Source organism: Amblyraja radiata, chromosome 37 (genome assembly GCF_010909765.2).
Source record: "Amblyraja radiata isolate CabotCenter1 chromosome 37, sAmbRad1.1.pri, whole genome shotgun sequence".
NCBI lineage: Eukaryota > Metazoa > Chordata > Chondrichthyes > Rajiformes > Rajidae > Amblyraja > Amblyraja radiata.
The window spans coordinates 180,532-200,242 of NC_045992.1; the positions used below are offsets into that span (position 1 = coordinate 180,532).

General features: G+C 43.5%; 1 protein-coding gene across 4 annotated transcripts in view; it reads left to right on the top strand.

Moving 5' to 3' along the window:
* adk (adenosine kinase) overlaps positions 1-19,711 on the top strand; it is an 82,870-nt gene that overhangs the window by 39,801 nt on the left and 23,358 nt on the right. For 2 of the 4 annotated variants that reach the window (XM_033012650.1, XM_033012652.1), the window contains exons 4-5: positions 9,075-9,153; positions 16,050-16,255. In XM_033012650.1, coding sequence (XP_032868541.1) covers positions 9,075-9,153; positions 16,050-16,255 — 285 coding nt within the window. The remainder of the gene's footprint in view (positions 1-9,074; positions 9,154-16,049; positions 16,256-19,711) is intronic. The other 2 variants (XM_033012651.1, XM_033012653.1) reach the window with 1 other exon arrangement.

Genomic DNA, 19,711 nt, shown 5'->3' on the forward strand with positions numbered 1-19,711 from the left:
AGGTCGGAGACGGAGTGGGAGGGGGAGTTGAAGTGCTGAGCCACCGGGAGGTCAGCTTGGTTATAAACCCGCTGAGTTTCTCCAGCTTTTTTGTGTACCTTCGATTTTCCAGCATCTGCAGTTCCTTCTTGAACATTATCAAATGCCTTGCTAAAATCAAAGTAGACAACATCCACTGCCCTGCACTAATTAATTGCCTTTGTAACTTCCTCAGGAAAAACTATCAAGTGCGTAGGGCACAACCTGCCGTGTACAAAGCTATGCCGACTTTTCCCAATTAATCAATTTCCTTGGAAATGAGAGTAAATCCTAAATCCAGTCCAATAGCTTCCCTACCACTGACGTGAGGCTTGCCACCCTGTAATTCCATGGATTCCCCTGATCCTATCTCAAACATTGGAAATACATTTGCTACTCTCCAGTCCTCCGAGACCTCACCTGCGTTGAGAGGAGAGGCAGAGATCTTTGTCAAGACTCCAGCAATCTCTTACCTTACCTGTCAATAACATAGGATAGATCCCATCAGACCCTGGAAATATATCCACCTTAGTGCACTTCCCCAACACCACCTTTTTAATCTCAAACTGCTTTTACATGTTAGTGTGCTCACGCTGATCTCGCTGTCGATCGTCCTTCACTTTGTTGCAAACATACAAAGTATTTGTTTATTACGTCGTATACATCTCCTGACTCCAAACACAAATTTCCACCTTTATCCTTCAGCAGTTCTACCTTCTCCCTGGTCATGCTTTTGTTTTTAATGTAGATATAAGAAGTCTTGAGATTTTCTTTAATCTGACTCACCAAACCAATTTTGACACCCCGTTTGGCCCTTCTAATTGCCCACTTCTATCCTCCTCCTTTGTATTCCTCAAAGGCCCCGTCTGATTCCGTCATCTTAAACCTTGCATTCCACTTTCTTTTTGACCAAATTATAAATTTGGTCATCCCAGGATCCCTTAATTTGCCATCCTTATTTGTCCTCCTTACCAGAACCTGCTCGTTCTAAACTTCGATCAATTGCTCTTTAAAAGACCCCGCATGTCAAGTGTGGATTTACTCAGTAATGTGGTGTGAATTTGTTGTGGCAGTAGGTGCATAGAACTTTGTCCAGCACTTAGGTAGACACAAAATGCTGGAGTAACTTAGCGAATCAGGCAGCATCTCTGGAGAGAAGGAATGGGTGACGTTTCGGGTCGAGACCCTTCTTCAGACTGAACTAGTCTAGCACTTTGTGTTTTACTTATGATTCCAGTATCTAGTTTCCCATGTCAACATTAATTCTGCTTCTGATTGTAAAATGCTCTCTAACTACTGAGTATTTCTGGCATTTTCACATTTCCACTATTATTGCTTGGTAATGATCTTTCCTATTAAAATTTGGTATTTTAAACCTAATTTGAATTCTAGAAACTAGTGAAGTTGTCTTGCCACCTACTGTGGAAACAATATATTGCAGCTTTCACTAAAATGCAGCAAGCTATAAAGCTCCAAAGCCTGCAACCTCTATTACCAGATAGGACAATGGAGCAGACACAAGGAATTCCACTTCTTGCTGATTCCCCTTCAAATAATTTTGTTATTAATGCTTCTATATTCTGTGAGTGTAACATCAGAAGACCTGCAGCAGTTGGAGAAGGGCTGTAGGGAAAATGCTGGAAATTATAGGCCGGTGAGCTTACTAACTACAATAAACCCACTGACTCCCATGGCTATCTGGACTATACTTCTTCCCACCCTGCTTCCTGTAAGGACTCCATCCCCTACTCCCAATTCCTCCGTCTACGCCGCATCTGCACCCAGGATGAGGTGTTCCAAACCAGGGCATCGGAGATGTCCTCATTCTTTAGGGAACAGGGGCTCCCCTCTTCAACTATAGATGAGTCTCTCACCAAGGTCTCTTTTATACCCCGTAACTCTGCTCTCACTCTCCATCCCCCCCACTCGTAACAAGGGCAGAGTCCTCCTTGTCCTCACCTTATACCCTACCCGCCGTCACATACAACAAGTAATCCTCCGACATTTTCGCCACCTCCAACGGGATCCCACCACTGGCCACATCTTCCTATCTCCTCCGCTTTGTGCTTTCCGCAGAGATCGCTCCCTCCGTAACTCCCTGGTCAATTTGTCACTTCCCACATAAAACCACCCCCTCTCCTGGCACTTTCCCTTGCAACCGCAGGAAATGCTACACTTGTCGCTTCCCCCCCCCCCCCCGACTCAATCCAAGGACCCAAGCAGTCTTTCCAGGTGCGGCAGGGGTTCACCTGCACCTCCTCCAACCTCATCTATTGCATCCGCTGCTCTAGGTGTCAGCTGCGCTACATCGGTGAGACAAAGCGTGGGCTTGGCTACCCGGTGGTCAGGCCACTTACTAGTAGAGCTGGCAGGGTCATGTGACTAGGTTTGGCGGGAAGAAGTCATTAATTGGCTTTGGGGTGTGCCCTGATATATATATATATAACTTTGGGAGAACTCTCCCCAGTTGCGTGTGAGCTGTTCTTGGTTGAACTCAATAAAGATCACTTTGTTTAACAACACGTGTCTCGCTATAACGTGACCAAAAAGGTTGATGAAAGCAGAGCTGTAGATGTTGTGTACGTGGACTTCAGTAAGGCGTTCGACAAGGTTCCACATGGTAGGCTGCTCTGGAAGGTTAGATCGCATGGAATCCAAGGAGAGATAGCTGAAGGGATAGCAAATTAGCTCCATGGATGGAAGCAGAGGGTAATGGCAGGGCTGCCAACTCTCACGCTCTCGTGAGAAATTCTGTGATCAACCAAATGTCAAAACTCAGATAAACTGCATGGGCTGCGGGTGTTGCAGAGCCGGGGCTGAGGGAGGGATGGAAGCAGAACCAGCGGCGGGGGCAGATGCGGGAAGCCGGGGCTGGCGAGTGTTTGTGTGGCTGGCGAGTCGTTCACTGCAGCTCCGGCCATGGAGCAGCCTCAGTGCAAGAGTCCCGGCCCGTTGGATGTGTCAGAAGCGTTGCGCCGCTGCCGTGAGACTCTCAAAGGGAGGCGGAGAGAGAGAGTGGAAGGAGACGGGGAGAGAGAGAGGGTGGGAGAGGGGAGAGAGAAGAGGGGGGGAGAGAGAGAGGTAGGGGGGAGAGAGGGGGGGAGAGAGGGGGGAGAGTGAGGTGGGAGAGGGAGGGCAGAGATGGAAGGAAGGGGGGGGAGAGAAAGAGGGGGAGAGAATGGGAGAGAGGGGGAAGAGAGGGGTGGTAAAAGAGAGAGTGGGAAGATGGAGAGGGGGAATAGAAACAGGGAAAGGGAGAGGGGGGCAAATAGAAAGAGGAGATGGAGACAGGAGAAAGAGAGGGGAGAGAGAGCAAGGGGGAGAGTAAGGTGGGAGGGAGAGAGGGGGAGAAGAGAGGAGAGGGGGAGAGAGAGAGAGAAAAACTTTTCATTTTTTTCTCTAATTTAATAAAAAATGTGCAAGTTTTGATCTTGACGAGTTTCAGGGATGATTTATATAATATTTTTACACAATATGTAAACATTTCATGTAGTTCCGTGAGTTGGGTCATGAAACTGCACAAATAAGCTCCTCAGCCCACAGCCTAGTACTGATTTTAGATGAATAGCCATGATCATATTGAATGGCAGTGCTGGCTCGAAGGGCCGATGGCCTATTCCTGTACCTATTTTCTATGTTTCTATGCTTGAGTATACGGCAATAAAACTCGATCACTTGATTTTGAAGCATTCATGTATGGTGGAGGTATAATGTAGTTATAGAGTGATACAGTGTGAAAACAGGCCCTTCGGCGCAACTTGCCCACACACGCCAACATGTCCCAGCTACACTAACTGCTTTTGGTCCATATCCCTCCAAACCTGTCCTATCCATGTATCAGTCTAACTGTTTCTTAAATGTTGGGATGGTCCATGCCTCAACTACCTCCTCTGGCAGCTTGTTCCATACACCCACCACCCTTTGTGTGGACAAAGTTACCCCTTAAAAAGTTACCTTTTAAAAATACTTCATACAAAAAACATTGAAATCATACTTCTACAATGCACTAAAACATGATTTTAATACATCAAATTTAAAAACATCCCTACCCTGGGTGGGGGGAAACCCTACCTCCAACCCCTCTCCCCACTCGGTTGCTCCACTGCCTCACCGGGTACCCCCAAGGCCAATGATCAGTGATCGCTCAGCCTCCCCACTTTCAAAAACACTCCGCAGCCCCTGGTTCAGACGGAGAACACTGCCAGATGTGAGCGGGGAACTGAGGCCAGTTGTCCTTGAAGTCTGGATCCCAATGCTCAACGCTTCATGTTTCGGAATTGGCTAATGTTATTGATTTGTAATTAGCCTGATTTGTAATTAGTTGACAAACCTTGATTTATTAATCCGGAATATCCAGGGGGATGGGATAAGTGCAATATTAAAATGACATGCAAGGTGTCAGGCTGTCTGTCAAAACATACAGCCCTGATAACCCATTATTTCCTTCAGTTATATAGTGGGAAGGTAGCACTATTGTCATTTCCCACTCAATTATTATGTTTGTTTACCTCACTGACTATTTCCAACCCCCCCCCCCCCCCCAATTCCTTTGACAGATTGAATAGAAATGTCCCAAATCTCGTTTTATTAATTGAACACATAGATGAACATTCTCAAGTAGTGTAATCAGATGGAAACTGATTCAGATGCGATATTTAAGAGCTTGTTCAAAGAAGGGGCATATTTTAAAGGAGTGACAGAGAAACTTGCAGGGGAATGTGTGTGGAGATTATTATTTGTCTTTAGTTTTAGCTTGAACCAGGACATCTGAAGATTCAACGTTTAATATAGTAATTGTGCTGATACTGACCCCAACCAACCATGTAATGAATATCATCCATTCCGGAGGTTTTACTTTTATGATGCCATTTAAACTTCACTTGGATTTCAATCATTTCAATGTAAAAGTAATTGGGAATGGGGAGCATTGGAACAAAAATTTGCCCTCAGCACATATTAACTGTAATGTAATAATGTATGCATGTTGGTAGGTGCAATCAAAACAAAGATCTTTTTATCATTGTTGTGTTATGAATACCACAGAAAATATTATGTACTCTCAAGATCACATTTAATAGAATAATATTGCTTAAATATATAGTTATTGGACTGCATTTCGGAAAAGTCCCAGCTGAGAGGAAGTCAGCAAAATACTGAAAATATTGGGGGTGAAAATGACTTCAGGACAGTTTGTTACGAAAATGAAAGAAATTGTAACAGAATACTTATACAGCTGAGTGAGTATAATTTTATAAATGAGAAATTGTGTTCAACCAATTGATGACTTCTTTGACAAAGTAACTAGCATGTTAGATAACAAGGAAGCCAATGAATGTAGCAAATGTTGTTATCCATAATTTGGTCTGTGAAGTGCCCCATAAAGGATTACTGCATTAGATAAGCACCTGTGGACTTGAACGTAATAGGTTAATCCCGGGGGGTCAGATATGGGGCTTTATGTGTGGGCCAGATATATTGTCAGTGCAAAGGGGCTAGGAGCAAGGCCAAGTGTGCATCCAGAGTTAAGGTCTGGAATAGTACTAGGTGTGCAGTCAAAGCTGGGACCAGGGGAGTGTTCAGCACTGGGAACCTAAGCAGGTAAGCAGCTATGATCAGGGTAGAATAGGGGGGCAGGTGTAAGGCTGGACTCGGGGACAGGAATGAGAGAAGGTATGCAACTGGAGTCAGGGCCAGGAGTAGTACCAGGTGTGCAGTGAGTCCCAGGTTGGTCAGCATTGGCCAAGTGTTTGATTATAACCTGATACCCATACATGAATACACTAAGATCATTCATGTGCTGCACCTGTTGATCAGAGCCTGAACTCTACTGTGGAATGTAATTTAGTCTAACCTTATTCATAGCCAATCCAATTTAAAGCATATATATTGCATTTAAGTGTAAGTTAAAAGACTTGCTACAGTATGCACCATATTGCACAATTTCAAGCTGAAAAATGCAAAAGTTCCGTACAATGGGAGGGGACACGCTCCTCTCAAACCCTCCACCCCCAAAGTTGCTACGCTCCCTCGGGCTTGGTCTCTCGCAATCTCTCGCAATGTTGGCAGCCCTGGTATGGTGGAAGGTTGCTTCTCAGACTGGATGCCTGTGACTAGTGGTGTGCCTCAGAGTTCGGTGTCATCTACATGAATTATTTGGATGAGAACATACAGGGCAAGATTAGCAAGTTTACTGATGATACAAAAGTTAGTGGTTTTTCAGTTAGTGAAGATGGTTGTGAATGATTGCAGCTGGATTTGTATTGATTGGCCAGTTGGGCGGAGGAATGGTTGATGGAATTTAATACAGAGAGGTGTGAGGTGTTGCATTTTGGAACGTTGAACAAGGGCGGGACCTACACAGTAAATGGTAGGCATCTGGGTAGTGTTGTAGATCAGAGGGATCTAGGAGTACAGGTGCACGGTTCATTGAATGTTGAGTCTTTGAACCTCGCATCAAAGGTGGGGAAGCTATTGGAGGGTTCTTCAGGATAAGATTTGCTCCCAATTAGAAGAGAATGAGTTAATTCACGACTTGAAAATTCATTTTGACGAATTAAATAAAGTTTGCTGGATAAATTTAAATTACAGTGGCCTTTTCATAAAACCTTATTGACTGCTTGCAGGAAAGGAGAGGTGCTGGAGGAACTCAGCAGGTCAGACAGCATTGATGGAGGGCACGGACAGACGATGTATGATTCTCATGACTTCCTAAATATCCTGCCCTTGCCTTAATAATTCTGATATATTCAAAGCAGTATGTACAGGGCCCTCCATAATGTTGGGGACAAAGACCCGTCATTTATTTATTTATTTGTGTCAGCAGGCTGGCCTCGCTTCTCTTAATGATGGGTTAACCATGAAACTGCGTTTAATTTTGCTGCTTGATTGATTGATAAATGTCCTTCAGTGGTGATCATTAAACATAATAGCTCTACTCAACAGCCAAAAGTCTGTAGCCTCCTTTTGCTCTGGTATTTCATTTCATTCTTCACATGTTTAAATTATAATATTTTATTTTTAATTGTCTACTGTATATCGTGTTGTTACTTGCAAGCAAAGCATCAAGGCAAATTCCTTGTATGTATACATACTTGGCTAATAAAATGTATTCAATTCAATTCAATAATACATTCATGATACGATTTGATTATTACCATAAATGCACGTCAAACTGGTGCTGGTATCTGGGAACTATGGGAAAGGATGATTCTGACAGAATGTCGGCTTGTGGTTCAGACCCACAGGAGCGGTGTGGAAACTGCAGATATTGCTACAGAATATATTGCACCATCTTTCTCGTCTGTACTCTGCTTCTGCTGTAAGATTTGTGACTCACGGAATGGCTTCAATGAAACAGAATTAGTTAACTTAATGAAACAGAATTAGTTTTCAAAATTATCCTTGCTGTATCACAGCAATTCTGTGTAGTGTCGCTGAAAACGCTAATGAAATACATTTAAACTTGCGCATAATTGTCAAATATATTGGCTTTGAAAGCTTTAAGTGTTTCATACAGCAGAGGGCAGCAATGATGTGATGCAGCAGAGTACTGCGGTGTGAGCTGCCTAGTGCCTGTTAACAAACTAATTGCCACATCACTTTTTTCAGGCATCCCATCCAGTCACAGCCAAGTTTTTGCTTTCTTAATCTTGGTTTCACATTAATAGCAGATATTGTATGGATAACTGACCCATTGTTTTCTTCATGCTGCCTTGGCACTTGAAGCAAACTAAACATTTGTTTACTTCCTCAGTCTGAAGAAGGGCCTCGACCCAAAACTTCTACCAATTTCTTCTCTTCAGAGATGTCTATCTTTGGTTTAAACCAGCATCTGTAGTTCCTTCCTAAACATTCCCCTCCCCTATTAAATTCTCCAGGAGGCCATTAATGCTTGTCATGGCAGATACTTCTAATTGTGATGCCAGTTTTACTTCCCATCCTTTGAGGATAGAACATAGATCGCCTGATCATAGATCATAATAGATAATAGACCCTGATAATAGATCCCCACAGATCATAGATAGAACATAGATCTCTCCTGATTACCTAGAACAGGCAGGCACAGAGTGTGAAATCTCTACCAGATCCCACTTTGTTTGTCCGCGAGATCCTCAACACTGTAGCTTGCTGCTGGCGGGAGCAGGCCCAGACAGGGAGTGGGAACGTAGAACATGATAGCACAGGAACAGGCTCTTTGGCCCACAATACCCATGCCAAGCATGAAGCTAAGACCACGTGTACCTGCACATAATCCATATCCCTCCCTCGACCACAGTCCCCGGCAGCGCGTTCCAGGTATTTGCCACCCTCTGTATATTAAAGGAATACTTGCCCCGCACATCATGTTTAAATGTTGGCCTTCTCACTTTAAAACCATGCACTAGTGATTTTTCTTTCTTGGGGCGGTAAGAATTCTGACCATCTATCCTCAATGAAGGATCTATTCCTTCCTCTAGCTTCACATTCGCAATTCTTCAATCCTATTGTCTCACCGCTGGTGATATCAAAGGCAGCACACTTAATAGTTCAAACAAAATAATTAGTGACACCGTGAGATCAGATGATATTTAATATGACAAATGACAATGCTTGGGTGCGGAAAGAAATTCCTAGTTCAATTCTCAGCAGACAAATGTTGTTGCACTAAGTGGATGTGAAGATTGCAAGCTGATCTTCAGTGAGAGTGCTAAACCTAATAGGCTTTTACAGAAGTTGATGAATTGAAAATTATTTATAGATATCGTTAGTCATCCTTCCGACTAGGCTTTGTTTTGTGTTTCTACCTTGCACTCCCAAAGTGTCCATAGCTAATTAAGTAAGAAATTGAGAGGCAGGAAATGAAGCAACTGAAACAGGTTGATCACACAAGTCTAGGCAGGAAAGGACATAGTGCAAGTTTGATGTTTAGGTGATAAATATATCTGACATTACATTGGTAATGACTAGGCACGTTTACCATACACTGCCAAGAAATATCAACAATCCATCCTTGTTCCTTTCATTTACTTAAATGGGCAGTTGTAGTATCTGACTCTTTGTTTGCCCTTTTTGTGCAGGTTTGAAGAACTCGTGAAGAAATTTAAAGTGGAGTATCATGCGGGTGGCTCCACACAAAATTCGGTCAAAGTAGCCCAGGTTAGTCTTTACCCAATAGAACTCATAACTGATGAAACTATTTCTCAATATGTTTGTGACTGAATATACTAATACAGCACTTGCTAAGCTGGACTCAGACCTGTATTTGAGTAACTTGGCCTAGGATTCCCAATATTATATTGTGGAGAAGCGTTGAAGCAGCAAATATTCAGTTGCCTTTCTACATGTAAAGAAAATGTGGATTTTGGCTACGAGCCTTCTCATGTCAGTGGAAGACCTGGCAGGTGTAACTGAGAAGGTAATTTATAACAACTGTGGAGTTGTTATAAAATTCCACTAGCATATGTGAATATTTATTTTATAGTGGGAACTCGTCAGGTTAAATAGGATGGCATACATAACTTGATAAAGACAATGTATATGGTTTTCACCGCAAGTAAAAGCAAATTGATTGAGATTAGCGTCAGAGCAATGATACATTTATTAAAGTTGAGAAATCATGTTTGCATAAATTATGCAGAAACTCTGCCTAATTACCAGTGGTCACTTGTTTTCTCTGAATTCTGGATAGTTACTGGACAAGTACTTTGTATATTTAAAATTCTACTAATTAAGTATAGACAAATCTGGAACATGAAGTATTGTAAACTGATTGTAAGTTTAAATTGCAAGAACCCTTTTTTTCCTCATTTGTTTATTTCCCATGATGTGAATATTGGTGAGCCGCCACCTTGACGTGCTGCTACTCGTTGAGTAAAAGTATTTCTGCAATGGCATTGAGTTGGGTGTTCCAAAATTTAGATCAGGTTCGAACCTGACCTTGGGTACTGTCTGTACAGAGTTTGTACATTCTCCCTATGACCGTATGGGTTTTCTCCAGGTTATCTGGCTTCCCCCCACATTCCAAAGTTGTGCTGGTTTGTAGGTAAATTAGCCTCTGTAACTTGCCTTTAGTGTGTAAGACATAGAACTAGTGTGAATAGGTGATTGATGGTCGCCGTGGACTCGGTGGGCCAAAAGGCCTATTTCAACGTGGTGAAGGGAAGATTTACGAGGATGTTGCCAGGATTCAAGGGAATGAGTTATAGGGAGAGGCATGCTAGGACTTTAATCCTTCGAGCTCAGGAGCATGAGGGTGATCTTAGTGATGTAAAAAAATAATGATAATCTGCAATTTCTTGTTTCTCTGCCTAGAGCGTGAATCTGAAAGGTTGGTGGAAGCTGATTCAGATATAACATTCAAAATGGAATTGGATATATATTTGAAAAATACAAAGTTTTAGGTTATGAGAAAAGAGCAGAGAAGTGGGACCATTTTTTTTTTTAGCTCATTCAGAATAGTGAGCAAAGGCACCAAATAGTTAGCTAAAGACGTTTGTCCATGCTTTTGACTGAATTATTGCCAAGAACCATTAGTTTATGTGCATGGCACTGCAATGCTTTAACATGCTTTTCATTTGACACCTTCTAAAATCTGAATTTATTTTTAACATTTGACATCTAAGCTCTTCCAGATAGTGTTGTTGCCACGGTAATAAATGGAAGCAACATGCTGAGCCAAAGGAAAGCCAGTGAACCTTGGGCACATTTCAGAGCGATTTGTAAAATAGCATTGATTAGAGCAACAAGATAGAGGATTAGAATGTGAGGGATGACTTGTCTTGTGTACATCACATGGATGCTTCTAAAGAAAAGCATGTTTTATGTTTCCTTTACTATAAATATCATGAAAGATCATCTACAGTAAGTTGCAACCTGGTTAGGGCTTCCATTTTCATTTCAGGGACAAAGTTCTGCTAGAAATCCCGTCTAGAACCGCACTGAGGTTTATGATGAGAGGGGAATGATTTGATAGGAATCTTAGAGGCATTTTTTTCACTCAGGTGATGGGTACATGGAATGAACTGCCTGAAGAGGTAGTTGTGGCAGGCACAATAATAGCATTTAAAATACACTATGACAGGTACATGAATAGTAAAGTTTTAGAGGGATATGGACCAAAAGTGGGCAGATGGACCATCTTGGATGGCATGGAAGATTTAGGCTGAAGGGCCTGTTACCATGCTGTAAGTAGGCGGTATCATAGATAACGGATGGTTATTAAAAATTACAGCATCCCCTTGATCAATTGGACAAGTGGGCTGAGAAATGGCTAATGGAGTTGAATGCAGATAAGTGTGAAGTGTTACATTTTGGGAAGTCACCCAGGCCAGGACCTTCACAATGAATGGCAGAGCCCTGGGGACTTTTGTAGAGCAGAGGGATCTAGAAATGCAGGTACGTAGTTCCTTGAAAGTTGCGTCACAGATAGATAGGGTGGTCAGAGCATTGGCCTTCATCAGTCGGTATTGTGTATACAAGTTGTGAATTTATGCTATAGTTGTGAAAAGGTAGATGAAAAGTGCAAGGGCCACAATGCAGTAGGTTGGGAGTTCAGCGTGACCCTTCAGCGGAGAAGAAACTGTTCCTGAATCTGGTGGTACGAGCTTTCAAACTTCTGTATCTCCTGCCTGATAGAGGAGGGGAGAAGAGGGAATGACCAGGGAGTGAGTGGTATTTTATTATTTTGGCTGCTAAGTAACACTAAGTAACACAACGTCTCGACCCGAAACATCACCCATTCCTTCTCTACAGAGATGCTGCCTGTACCGCTGAGTTACTCCAGCTTTTCATGTCTAACACCAATTTAAATGTAAGTTACACCATTGAAATGTTTAAAATTTCATTTTGCACAAAGTTATTTCTTGTAAAACAGGGGTCGGCATCCTACGGCCCCCGGGCCGAACGCGACCCGTAACCCGAAATCATCCGTGGGATTTTTCCCCCGGTAATCATCCGGCACGCCGAGCGCCCGCCCCGACGCGGCCGAGCTCTGGCTGTACCGCATCCTGCGCAAAAAAAGAAACCACCATGTGCTAACACATCTAAGAAAGAACTGCAGATGCTGGAAAAATCGAAGGTAGACAAAAATGCTGGAGAAACTCAGCGGGTGAGACATGCAAGGATTGCATGAGGCTGCCTCATCCGCTGAGTTTCCTCAGCATTTTTGTCTACCTTCTGTGAACACGTGATTTGATACCTGCCATCCGGGGCGGTATGGTGGCGGGACCCATGTGTACATGTGATTGATATGGCCCACCATCCGCTCACAGACATGCATCCCGGCCCCTATACAGAACAAGGTTGCCGACTCCTGTTGTAAAAGAAAAGAATGATGGGAGCATGGGCAAACGTTAGCTTTTTTATTGATAGCAAATTGATCATGTAAGAATTTTTTAGATTAGATTAGATTAGATTAGATTACCTTTTATTGTCATTCAGACCGAAGCCTGAACGAAATTAAAGCAGTCATACATACAATACAATACAATAAAAACCAACAATAAACACATATTAACATCCACCACAGTGAGTCCACCCAACATCTCCTCACTGTGATGGAGGCAAAAGTCTTAGGTCTCCAGTCTCTTCCCTCCTCTTCTCCCTCTGCGCTGAGGCGATACCCCCCGGGCGATGTTACAACTGTCCCGCGGCTCAAACACCGCGGCCCGGGGTGGTCGAAGCTGCCGCTCACCAGTCCTGCTGACGCAGCCGCTGGCCCGCGGCCGAACTCCGGACTCAGGCCATCGCCGCCAGAGCACCGTCCAAGCCACCGGAGCATCGTTCCAGCCCCGAGCCGGATCGCCCTCGAAGAATTCATGTGAAATATAAAAACTATTACATTAAAATATCTTTTGAAGAAACATAGAGCATTTCAGGAGACTTGACCAACATTTCTCTTTCTGTAAATACAGATTAAGTACTCATTTGTCTCACTTGTGAGATTCTGAATGTAAATTTGCTTCTGAATTATCTTTGTAACACATGACCCTCCTCAAATGTGCTATGTCAGTTGTGACGAGGCTTCCTAAAAATAAAGCAGTGATTAGATTTGACAGTATAAGTGATGAGGAAAGGTAGTGTAATGTTTAAAGGAGGAAACTCAGTCTGCAAAGAAAGTTACTGTTCCATAATAGAAGAAGTCTGCAGTTTTTTCAGGTTTTCCTCGGTGTCATGGCCTAATAGGATCTATGCTTGTGATAGGTGGGCTAATCCATCTATGCCTGTGGTCGGTGGGTTATTCCCTCTGACATCCTTTGGAATATCCTGTTTGCTGACATGTTTTATGGATTGGACACAGGTGCTCCAGAGCTCGGTCTCAATTCAGGAAAGAAACAATACTGAGACCCTCCACTGATCACAAAATTAGCGAGACTGTAACAGGCAGCGACTTTCCAGGAAGAAGTGGAATAACTGTAAGGTGGCACGGTGGCGCAGCGGTTGAGTTGCTGCCTTAAGCGAATGCAGCGCAGGAGACCCGGGTTCGATCCCGACTATGGGTGAAGTCTGTGCGGAGTTTGTACGTGACCTGCGTGGGTTTTCGGTTTGCTCTCACACTCCAAAGAATTACAGGTTTGTAGGTTAATTGGCTCTGTAAATATAAAAATTGTCCCTAGTGGGTGTAGGATAGTGTTAATATGCAAGAATCACTGGTCGGCACGGACCCGCTGGGCCGAAGGGCCTGTTTTCACGCTATATCTCTAAACTAACCTAATAACTGTGGAGACTTACCTGGCCAATCTCAAACGAAACCCCAGTGACAAGCCTTTCCCATGATATTATTGTTCCAATCAAATATCTGTTGGACAGCTAATTTTGTAAAACCAGTTATCACTAAACTCAAGGGGGACGCTAATTCAAAAGGAAGGGGGAAGAGAAGCAGAGGGAGAGGGTTGGATGCAGAAATGGGGAGAGAGAAAGACAAAGGTGAATCGGTTGGGTGGGGTGGAGAGCGAGGGTTGGCAGTGATTCAGATTCAGATTCAACTTTAATTGTCATTGTCAGTGTACAGTACAGAGACAACGAAATGCAGTTAACATCTCCCTGGAAGAGCGACATAGAATATGATTTCAATAAATAAATCTATTTACATGCATACAGTCATAGTGTTTTTCCTGTGGGAGGAGTGTCCGGGGGGGGGTGATTGGCAGATTGGCAGTCACCGAGGTACATTGTTGAGTAGTGTGACAGCCGCAGGGAAGAAGCTGTTCCTGGACCTGCTGGTCTGGCAACGGAGAGACCTGTAGCGCCTCCCGGATGGTAGGAGGGTAAACAGTCCATGGTTGGGGTGAGAGCAGTCCTTGGCGATGCTGAGCGCCCTTCGCAGACAATGCTTGCTTTGGACAGACTCAATGGAGGGGAGCGAGGAACCGGTGCTATGTTATTTGGACTTTGTAACTAAATGGCTAATTGGTCATCTGGTATGACCGTTTTCCTATTCATCTTTTGGGATATGATCTGCGGGATTCGTTCAGAGTTGGTGTACTCAGAAACACTACTTGTCTGTGGGGAATGGAGTGTCATTTGGCATTTCTACCTTTAAGAACTGAGTACCAAATTATGTGGTTATAATCATGTGATGTGAAATTGATGAATGCACTGAAAATACAGGGAATAAGGGACAAAAATATGTCTGAAGAAAGGGGAGAGTAAATGTGAAAGGCCTCTGGGAAGGAATTTTGGGAAATTGTGTCTTCAAGTGAAGGGTTTGCATTAGCGCTGTTGCTGAGATAAGCAACCAACTGAATAGAGAACTGGCTTCGTGGAAGGATGCAGAGAGTGATGGTCGAAGGTTGATTTTCAGGTTGGAGGCCTGTGACTTGTGGTGTGCTTCAGGGATTGGTGCTGGGCCCATTGCTGTTTTGAATTTATATGAGTTAGTCTCGCACTTTGTGTCAGTTTAGATCAATGATTTGGCTAAGAATGTTCAAGGCATGATTAGTCAGTTTACTGATGACACTCAAGTGCATGGTATCATAGATAGCAAAGATGGTTATCAAAAATTGCAGCAGGTTCTTGATCAGCTGGACAAGTGAGCCGAGGAGTTGCTAATAGAGTTTAATGCAGATACTTGTGAGATGTTGCAGTTTGGGAAGTCATATCAGGGCAAGACCTACACAGTGAATGTAGGGCTCTGGGGAATGTTGTAGAGCAAAGTGATATAGAAGTGCAGGTACATAGTTCCCTGAAAGTGGCATCACAGTTAGATTGGGTGGTCAAGAAGGCTTTCAGTATATTGGCTTTCTTACATACCGATACTGAGTGTAGTCGTTGCTGTAATATTATATTACAGTTGAACAATACGTTGATGAGGCCACATTTGGAGAATTGTATGTGGTTTAGGTCACCCTGCAATTGGAAGGATGTTGTTAAGCTGGAAAGGGTGCAGAGAAGATTTACAAGGATGTTGCCAGGACTTAAGGGTCCGAGCTATAGGGAGAGGTCGGGTGTGCTAGGACTTTATTCCTTTGAGCACAGGAGGCTGGGGGATGATCTTTATAGACGTGTATAAGATCATGAGGGGACTAGATGGGGTAAATGCACAGAAACGTTTACCCTAGCGAGGGAAATCAAGAACCAGAAGACATAGGTTTAAGGTGAGTTTAAGGTGAGACAAGAAGGATTTAATATTGGGGTGAAACTTTTTCCACACAGGAAAAGCTGCCAGAGGAGATAGTTGAGGCAGGTACTACAACAACATTAAAAGGCATTTGGACAGGTACTTGGGTAGGGTAGGTTTAGAGGGATGCGGGCAGGTGGGACCAGTGTAGATGGTGCATGTTGGTCACTGGGCCGAAGGGCCTGTTTCCATGCTGAGTGACTCCATACCATGAAAGGTTAACGAAAATGGTCATGGTCGCAATCATAGAGAACACTATTATTTACTTTGATTTGAGGTGCCTCTGGATTCTGGCAGGTGTGGGGACCTAAGTGAATTAATACAAGCATGAATGGTGAGAAGGATGGGCTTGAATTTAGAGGTGACAGCATGTTTATAGACTGTCTTAAATCGGTCGTTGTGCTTTGAAATAAAATGTTCCCTTTCTCATTTGCAGTGGATGATTCAACAGCCCCATAAGATAGCGACGTTCTTTGGGTGCATCGGAAGAGATGCGTTTGGTGACATTTTGAAGAAAAAGGCTGAGGAAGCGCACGTGGATGCCTATTACTATGAGCAGACTGAACAACCAACGGGCACTTGTGCTGCCTGCATCACTGGGGACAACAGGTCAGCCAATCCTTTCAAGAAACTTGGTTTAAGGTTAGAATACTTGTTTTTATTTTAAAATCCAGAGTCTAGTTAATAGATCGTCTGTGCATGTCTTGAAGTCTGTTTGTTTTGGCGTGGACAATGCCTGTTTGAGTCTGAGTTGAGACTGCTGTTGTTAATCACCCACAAAACACTGCATTCATATCAAAATTCCCATGTAACACCAAATTGAGAAAGAAAGTAAATTAAAATGAAGACAATGATTGATAGCAGGGAAAAGCAGAAGTACTCATGGTCTTTGCTTTATGCCTGGAATTATGTATGAAAGTTTTTCCTTAATCTTTTGTGTTCACTGCTATATGACCAAAGAAAGCAATGTATTGCTGTTAATCCCAACATAACTTTTGATGTATCTGCAACTTAGCCTTCTCTGCTGCAGTGAGAATATAACAACATTCTGAACTTTTCTTTCATCTCTTCCATTTCTGGTAAAGTCTGCATTAATCTATGTTACACCTTTCCCAGCATTTTAAATCCTTCCAACAGTAGTATCCTGAGAAACCTCTTACTTCTCAATGATCCAGACATTGTAGCAATGAAGATGTTTTACAACCTTATCCATTAGTGCAGGAATTACTTTATTCACTCAGTATTTTACCTGAAGCCTTTTTGTATTGCAATTTTTCCCTACTTTATTTCAAAATGTAACACATTTTACATATTAAACTGCATCTTCCACCTTTCTCTCCATTCTCCCTTTCATTTTTGCCCAATTTTTGTCGTTTTAATTTAGAGCTTGAATCAGAAGGGACCATCTCTGACATCTCCCTACTGTTTCTAGATCTCACCGTCTCCATCACAGGAAACAGACTATTGACCGACATCTAATACAAACCTACAGACTCCCATAGCTATCTTGACTACACTTCTTCCCACCCTGCTTCCTGAAAAGACTATCCCCTACTCCCAATTCCTCTGTCTACGCCGCATTTGCGCCCAGGATGAGGTGTTCCATACCAGGGCATCGGAGAAGTCCTTATTCTTTAGGAAACATGGGGTTCCCCTCTTCCATTATAGACAAGGCTCTCACTAGGATCTCCCTAGGATTCCCCTCCCCCTTTCGTAACAAGGACAGAGTCCCCCTTGTCCTCACCTTCCACCCCATCAGCCGTCGCATGCAGCATATAATCCTCCAACATTTTCGCCACCTCCAACGGGATTCCACTACTGGCCACATCTTCCCATCTCCACCCCTTTCTGCTTTCCGCAGAGACTATTCCCTCTGAAACTCCCTGGTCAACTCGTCCCTTCCCACCCCCTCCCCAGGTACTTTCACCTGCAACCGCAGGAGATGCAACACCTTTATCTCCCCCCTCGACTCCATCCAAGGACCCAAACAGTCTTTCCAGGTGAGGCAGAGGTTCACTTGCACCTCATCCAACCTCATCTACCGTATCTGCTGTTCCAGGCGTCAACTTCTCCACATCGGCGAGACCAAGCGCAGGCTCGGCGATTGTTTCATTGAACGCCTCCGCTCAGTCCATCTTAACCTACCTGAGCTCCCAGTGGCTCAGCACTTCAACTCCCCATCCCATTTCCAATCTGACCTTTCTGTCCTGGGCCTCCTCCATTGTCAGAGTGAGGCCCAGCGCAAATTGGAGGAACAGCACCTCATATTTCGCTTGGGTAGTTTACACCCCAGTGGTATGAACATTGACTTCTCTAACTTCAGATAACCCATGCTTTCTCTCTCCATCCTCTTCCCAGTTCTCCCACTAGTCTTACTGTATGTGACTACATTCTATCTCTCCCGCCCCCTCCTCTGACATCAATCTGAAGAAGGCTCTCGACCTGAAACATTGCCTTCTCTCCAGAGGTGCTGCCTCACCCGCTGAGTTACTCCAGCATTTTGTGTCTACCTTTGATTTAAACCAGTATCTGCAGTTCTTTCTTACACATTGAATCAGAAGGGTCTGTGCATTGATGCAAAGGTGAGATATGGAGAAAATTAGGTATGAAGTAATCAGGAAGACCTTCCACATCTGCCTCAGCAACATTGAAATTCCTGTGGAGGCTGTTTGTAAGAAATCAGGCTAGCTGATGCTTAGTCATGATATGAATGCTGCTGATGTCCCATCCACTCTACAGTGCAGTTAACTCTGGCTGCTTACTGAAACCATTAGAATTATCTGGTAGCTAATTGTGCTTTGTGACCATTGTATCTGCATTTGAGACCTGTTTTGTACATATGTTCATATTTATGTACGTACCAATGGCACAAGTAGGAGAAGGGATGAGGTCCTGCAACATCGGACCCACTGACTCCACACTGACCATCGATCACCCGTTTGATGTAATGCCACTTTCTCATCCATTTCCCACACACTCGGGCAATTTTACAGAGGCCAATTAATCTACAAACCTGCACATCTTTGGGATGTGGGATGAAACCGGAGCACCTGGAGGAAACCCACGACGTCACAGGGAAAGCATGCAAACTCCACAAAGGAAGTACATAGATCTGGATCGAACCCGGGTCCCTGATGCTGGAAGGCAGCAGGTCTACCAACTACGGCAGTGTGCTACTTTAACAATGGCATTTAAGTTCCTGAATCATAGGGGGCATTTCTGGGAAAATCAGGGGAATTCAAGGCTAAATTGCATTTATTTTAATGCAAGTAATCTAGCTATTAGGTGAACTCCTAGGTTTAATTAGCATGGGGGTCTACAATATTACTGCCATCACTTAAAATGGCAGGCTGGCAACTTGATATTTCAGGGTGTCAAATTTTCAGGTGAGATACAGGCAGGAGGATTCATTGGACTGGACTTAGTCAGAGATCACATTACTTCAATAGTGAGGAAGGATATCGTAGACACTCATCAAACAAGGCCATATGGGTAGTGATTAGGCACTTTGCTGTGAGTGTATTATAGAACTCCCAACAGCCAAGGAAACAGAAGAACGATATGTAGGCAGATTATAGATATGCAGTGAAATTAGGGTTACTGTACATAGATTTAGTTACCAAATATTAACTGGGATGGCCTTGGCATTAAAGGTTCATAAGGGGCAAAGTTTTAGAGGTGTGTCTCGCAGAGCATTTTGACGAGGGAAGGATTATTACTGGACTTCATCTTGGGGAATGTTGCTGGTCAATTGGCACGGCATCAGTAATTCAGTGTATTTTAACGTGGTTATGGATAGGGGTGGACCAGTAATTAAGGTCTCACAATGGAGAACTGGCAAAGGTAGTTTGGAGGCATCAATTTGCAGGTAAGCTTATAGCTGCACATAAGCATTTTAAAAAAATAAATAAATAAAAAAGAAGTGACAAGAGTTCAAAGCCAACATGTTCCTGTAAGTGTAAATCCAGGGATAATAAGTACAGGAAACCCTGGATGTTGAGGGTTGGATGAAGAATGGAAAACAAAGCATGCGGCAAGTGGACAATGACAGGGAGGCTCATGGAGTACACAAAGGTTGTGAGCGGGCATGAAATATCA